This window comes from Coregonus clupeaformis, unplaced genomic scaffold, assembly GCF_020615455.1.
Source record: "Coregonus clupeaformis isolate EN_2021a unplaced genomic scaffold, ASM2061545v1 scaf2970, whole genome shotgun sequence".
Lineage (NCBI taxonomy): Eukaryota > Metazoa > Chordata > Actinopteri > Salmoniformes > Salmonidae > Coregonus > Coregonus clupeaformis.
In genome coordinates this window covers 4,868-11,623 of record NW_025536424.1, presented here as the reverse complement: position 1 = coordinate 11,623, position 6,756 = coordinate 4,868, and the positions used below count along the sequence as shown (strand labels likewise).

General features: G+C 43.3%; 1 protein-coding gene across 4 annotated transcripts; it reads right to left on the bottom strand.

Annotated features, from left to right (window-relative positions):
* Positions 1-960: 960 nt before the first annotated feature.
* LOC121534303 lies at positions 961-6,025 on the bottom strand. 4 transcript variants are annotated; one of them, XM_041840941.2, is made up of 7 exons: positions 5,492-6,025; positions 5,329-5,384; positions 4,903-4,962; positions 4,290-4,479; positions 4,018-4,199; positions 3,836-3,922; positions 961-1,453 (listed from the first exon to the last, which is right to left on the bottom strand). In XM_041840941.2, exons 1-7 carry the CDS (start codon positions 5,733-5,735, stop codon positions 1,112-1,114), a joined length of 1,161 nt encoding a protein of 386 aa, XP_041696875.1. In that variant the 5' UTR covers positions 5,736-6,025; the 3' UTR covers positions 961-1,111. The 4 variants fall into 4 exon arrangements, with proteins under 4 accessions (XP_041696875.1, XP_041696877.1, XP_041696876.1 ...); XM_041840943.2 differs by having other exon boundaries at positions 4,138-4,199; XM_041840944.2 differs by lacking the exon at positions 961-1,453 and adding an exon at positions 3,543-3,732.
* Between the last annotated feature and the right edge of the window lie 731 nt (positions 6,026-6,756).

The following is a 6,756-nucleotide window of genomic DNA, read 5'->3' as shown; positions in this document are numbered from 1 at the left end:
CAACAGTATGTTGATGTCAAGCTGGTCTTTGTTGTGGAGAGTGCACTCATGTAGGACTAAGATGTTTCTCAGGTTAAAGATAGAGCTTGGCTGTAGCCTAAAACGATGTGCTGCAACTACTTCTCTCAGCTCATTATCCATGCATGTAGGCCACTGGAATATGCAGCTCTGGGAGGCTGTACATCTGGTGACCGCAGGCATGACAGAGACAGAAAAGTGCAGTTTGACAGAAATCGTACCTGTGAGAATTCATAAAATACCTACATTCTCAAAGTCATGGATAAAGCTCACTATTCTGTCACCCTTCAAGGTGATAAAACGACAAGATCACGCTCCAGAGTTATCTTACAAGGACTACATCATGATGTGTGAAAACATGAGGTACATACATTATGTGTGGTAATCCATTACTCTGATGACAGCAATATATCCTCCCTGCTGTAATATAGGCAAAGAGAATGAGGCTGTAGTATGATAATGTTCCTATCGTCCCTATTTAGGTTGACTTATTTCACCAATCTCCCTGTAATCTGTTGGAAACCCACCAGTAACACAGCACCTTCAGGCCGCTCAGATGTGTGGTGATATGTGGGCTCTATTTTAAGCATGTGAATCAAAAATAATTAGGCCCTGAGATTGCGAGGCGTTATTAAAATGCTAAACAGTTGAATGGGTGGATAACAAGACAATCTAAACCTCATCAGGACATGGGAGGAAGGACGGAGAGAGAAAATAGAACATGTCTGCTTTGTCTTCACTGTGGGTGATTGTTATTTCATATATTACAGAATGTAATATGCCCATAGATCATTATTGACCAAATGAACTCAATGCTGATGTATTCATTCTCCCCTACCTGTAGTGGTTTGATATATTTTTGGCTTATTTATTATTTTTGGGGAATTCAAACACATATGCCTAATCTAAGCATGCTGCTTCACATATCAACAGTAGTGAACATTTGCTGCAGAAATATTAACTGTTTTTATTAATTGATCATAGTATAGCTTTTGCTATATTGAAATGTTCATTAGGCCTACTGGACGGATTTCTCCATAGAGGTGTCTGTTAGGGTGGAGATCAAATCTTCAGCAGAGTCATCCTTCACATCCTAATCAGTAGCGATCATGTCCTTAGTGCTTTCAGGGGTCAGTGCCATGTCAGGAGTGGAGTTCTGGGTGCTTGAGTCTGATGTGTGAACCTCTGTCATGGTCTCTGATGACTGGGTGGTCACCATGGAGATCTGTCTCTGAGAGGTGGCAGTGGTCTGTGTGTCTGTGTTCATATCTGTTGTCTGTGTTTCTGTCTGCGCCTGTGTCGAAGTGTTGGTAGTGGATGGCTTTCTCTCTGTCCTAGTTGCCATAGACGAGGTGGTCAGAGGGACTCCAGGTAGCTGCCACTCCAGCGGGAGGATGGCCAGGTTCCTAGCCAGGGAGAACTGGGAGAGGGAGCTCTACCCGGAGGAAGAGGGGGGGTTAGGTTGAGGTCAGAGGGGAAACTGCCTGGATGTGTGAATCCAGCCCTCAGTCATACACACTCACACACACACACACACATACACACACACATACACACACACACACACACACACAGATATGCATGTGCACCCATGCATGCATGCATAGGAACGCATGCACACACACATTAATGCAGACACGGACACACACAAACATAGGCATGCATGCATAGGCATGAGCGCATGTACGCAAGCGCACGCACGCACACACACACACACACACACGCACACACACACACTTACTGTCCATCATGTCCTATGAGCAGGGTAAAGACAGAGCCAGCAAAAACAGCAGCTGACAGACCGTAATAGAGCCTGGCTGTCAATGTGTTGTCAGGAGTATCCCCCTGAGGATAGACTGGTCACTTAAAGCCATGATTACTCTTGATAGGTGTTAGCCTGGTGTTACAGTACAGTGAGGGGAGCTCGGCCAGGTCAAGGGATTCTCATAGCTCAGGATCTAGAATAGCCCCTGGCATAGATAGCCTACCGAAGTGTGAAAAGAGTGTGGATCTCTATTAATTGTCCTCACTGTAGTAATACTTATCTAACTGTGCATTCATATGAAAAGCACTTGGATTAAAATGATGATGTCATCTTTTATTTCACGGACATGTTGGAGGTGTGTTTGAGCGTCCAGTGAACCTCATCAATGTTACAGTCTCTAGAGCAGAGAAATGGCTTCTCTCAATGTCCTTGTAACTAGATCACTGTGATGCCCTGACCACTTCATGTGGATAGAGGAGTGGGTGTGTGCGTGTGTGTTTTTGTGTGTGTAGGTGTGTGTCCGTGCATGTCTGTATGTACATGCATGTCTGTTTGTTTGTTCACCTGGGTGAACCTTTGATCCTCTTATTGGGGAGTTGAATATTTGAATTCATAAATGGACACATCTCACCATCCCTTGTACTGTCTCTCCTCTTTATCCACCCATTCATCCCCCTCTCTCTTCTCTCTCTCCCCTTTCAGAGTTAATATGTTCTGCGTCTTTTCTAGATTAACAATCATCAAAAATACACGTACAGTGTCTATGTTATGTTGATTTAATTCAATGTCTACTTTATCAACAGTATGTTGATGTCAGGCTGGTCTTTGTTGTGGAGAGTGCACTCATGTAGGACTAAGATGTTTCTCAGGTTAAAGATAGAGCTTGGCTGTAGCCTAAAACGATGTGCTGCAACTACTTCTCTCAGCTCATTATCCATGCATGTAGGCCACTGGAATATGCAGCTCTGGGGAGGCTGTACATCTGGTGACCGCAGGCATGACAGAGACAGAAAAGTGCAGTTTGACAGAAATCGTACCTGTGAGAATTCATAAAATACCTACATTCTCAAAGTCATGGATAAAGCTCACTATTCTGTCACCCTTCAAGGTGATAAAACGACAAGATCACGCTCCAGAGTTATCTTACAAGGACTACATCATGATGTGTGAAAACATGAGGTACATACAGTATGTGTGGTAATCCATTACTCTGATGACAGCAATATATCCTCCCTGCTGTAATATAGGCAAAGAGAATGAGGCTGTAGTATGATAATGTTCCTATCATCCCTATTTAGGTTGACTTATTTCACCAATCTCCCTGTAATCTGTTGGAAACCCACCAGTAACACAGCACCTTCAGGCCGCTCAGATATGTGGTGATATGTGGGCTCTATTTTAAGCATGTGAATCAAAAATAATTAGGCCCTGAGATTGCGAGGCGTTATTAAAATGCTAAACAGTTGAATGGGTGGATAACAAGACAATCTAAACCTCATCAGGACATGGGAGGGAAGGACAGAGGGAGAAAATAGAACATGTCTGCTTTGTCTTCACTGTGGGTGATTGTTATTTCATATATTACAGAATGTAATATGCCCATAGATCATTATTGACCAAATGAACTCAATGCTGATGTATTCACTCTCCCCTACCTGTAGTGGTTTGATATATTTTTGGTTTATTTATTATTTTTGGTGAATTCAAACACATATGCCTAACCTAAGCATGCTGCTTCACATATCAACAGTAGTGAACATTTGCTGCAGAAATATTAACTGTTTTTATTAATTGATCATAGTATAGCTTTTGCTATATTGAAATGTTCATTAGGCCTACTGGACGGATTTCTCCATAGAGGTGTCTGTTAGGGTGGGGACTCCAGGTAGCTGCCACTCCAGCGGGAGCATGGCCAGGTTCCTAGCCAGGGAGAACTGGGAGAGGGAGCTCTACCCGGAGGAAGAGGGGGGTTAGGTTGAGGTCAGAGGGGAAACTGCCTGGATGTGTGAATCTCTGTCTGTCCGTATAGTAAGTCAGGTTTCAGTAACTTACGTGGGCACGTGGTAGAGTCGGAGAGTCAGGTCTTATGTATATTTCCTCCACATGGGTCTTCACTTGCCGGTGTGTCCTTTGATTTGCCTGCATAAGACAATTGCAATACCCAATGATAAAACATTATGGGAAAGATCTTTTGCTCACGATAAAATATGATACAGCATGTTTGCTTGTCTCACAGAGTTCGGTCTTTGTCTCAAATGAGTTCCCTTGTCTGTTTCTGGTGTTGTACTTCTGGGTTTGTGGTCTTGAGATGATTTCAATAGCTGGACTTCAGTCCAGTCTTTCTCCCTCCCTACCTTTCCATTACTCTTGTCCTTGACCTTTTTGGTTGTAACATCTCCTCCAGACCAGTCTGAGCCTGTTTAGACATTTTGATTTTGAAGACACATCTTTCCAAGTGGAGCAATATCATTCTATATCTAATCAACAGACAACCCATAACACTCACCAGTATCAGATGCAGTATCTTCGTCCTGGTCCTTTTTACTCTGTCTGTACTGAGAGGCACGAGTTTTCTTCAGCTTGACTTTCCCTCCACAGCAGAAGAGAGTGAACAGCTGCAGGGCCGCCACACCTGGATAGATGCTCTGCTTCTTCTCTTTCTGCTGGGTCTCCTTTGCTTTCTCCACAGGGGAGACCTCAGGGTCACAATCAGTACATCAGTTAGAAATCTACTGATATTTCAAACTACAATATCAATAGCCAATGAGCTCTAGTGTGTTTCCATGGCAAAATGTTACCCAATAATAACTAGGGTTAGTGCTAACCGAGATCCTTGAGACATCCCTACCCTAAACCCTAACTCTAACCTTAACCCTTACCTTAACCATTTGAATTTCAACTTCAATGGGGGTAAGGTCAGAGTTGGGACGTTCCATGGATTCCATTAAGACTTTTTAACTAGTAGGGCCTACCCCATCCGAAGGGGCATTGTGACATTATCACATTTGTCAAGCAGTATCAAATTCAACACAATATACTGTGTTTTCCTTATTGTGGTCATTATGAATTATCAAATGCATTGGCAAATCCTCATTGATAAGCAGGTTTGGATGTCTTACCGAGTTAGATCTTTGTTTATTGTCTTTTTCTGTTTCCGGTGTCATTCTGCGTTTGTGTTCCTGAGATTTACATTTTAGTCATTTAGCAGATGCTCTTATCCAGAGCGACTTACAGTTAGTGAATACATATATTATTATTTTTTTTATACTGGCCCCCCGTGGGAATCGAACCCACAACCCTGGTGTTGCAAACGCCATGCTCTATCAACTGAGCTACATCCCTGCCGGCCATTCCCTCCCCTACCCTGGACGACGCTGGGCCAATTGTGCGCCGCCCATGAGTCTCCCGGTCGCGGCCGGCTGCGACAGAGCCTGGATTCGAACCAGGATCTCTAGTGGCACAGTTAGCACTGCGATGCAGTGCCTTAGACCACTGCGCCACTCAGGAGATTTCTAAACTTCAATCCAATCTTTCTCGCTCCGAACCTTTCCTTTACTCTTGTCCATGATCCTTTTCACATCACCTGCAGAATAGTCAGAGCCTGTAAGTGAAACATTTCCAAGACACATTATGTTTTTTTTCCCAAGTGAAGCCTAAATAATTGTACTATGTAGCAGCACTAGTCAATGGACACCTCCTCACACTCACCAGTATCAGAGTCATTATTGTTGTCCGTATCGTGTATCGTTGTTGCCTTTCTCCCCTCACCACTCTGGGAGGGATCAAATGGTGTCTTCTTCATCCTGATGCAGCTCAGCAGTGTAGACAGCTGAAGAAAGGTCAGGGCTGGAGGGATGCTCTTCTCCTTGGGTTTATTTTTATGTTTATGGATCTCCTTTCGTTGCTCCCAAGGAGAGACCAGAGTGACAGGGTCACTAAGTGTCTGACCCATAACACGCTAGGGTAGTGTACTGTTGTAATCAATCAAATCAGTTATAGGTTGAGAGATGTAGCTAACACGCTCTACCTGAGCTTGTCTAACAATTTTAATGTGGTCTGGGATTATGTTAGAAGTGTGTTTCCTTGGCAACATGTTACCTCATAATGTTCCCTAGTGCTCCATCCCTGGTAAAGTGGCATTGTGACATCATCAAGTTATTTACCTATCCACATATCCACCCAGAACACTGGAGCAGCCTATTACTATAGACCTAGTCTGCCTTTATGTCTGTATGTCTGTCTGTCTGTACAGATATAGGATCTTAATTTGATCACTCTTTTGTTGCTGAGATTTGTACTGCAGAGCAAGAAATGCAAACTTGTATTGTATTACAAAAGGCTTCTAAAGTTTGTAATTTCCATTTTAAAATGTCAGACTTGATTTGCCCAAACATAAAATGTATCAACCCCTACAAAAAATGTCCATTCATTATAATCCACATCATAATTCACATTTCCTGTTGCTGCAGAATTATTTTCCTGCTGTAGCAAACTGGCTCAAATTAAGATCCTACATCTGTATGTCTGTCTCTCTCTTTCCTTCTCTCTCCATCTCTCTCTCTGCCTGTACTCATATTCAACCTCTGCCTTCACCCTATTGCAGCACTTTGTTTTCTCATCTATTGCCTGCCTGCATCATGTTGCAAGGAGAGGGTGGCTGAGCACAGGTCAGTCACTCCACATTGAGTATGATTATACAGTTGATTATCAAGTGCCACACTCAACATATTACTACTGTTGGCAATCAGAATACATACTTGTTGTAGTCCAATAGTCTACTCAGTGAATACATGCAGGCCAGTGGGCAAGAGTCATGGCAACACATCTATATTCACACCTCCTCTATGTCTGCACTATTAAAAGCAGATCGCCGCCACATGTAGCATAAGAGATAGGAAGCCTCCCTGGCTCAGCGCCTGTTAGTGTCAGATTTGAAGAGCTACATGTCAGCCTGATAATTACTCTGTGTCATC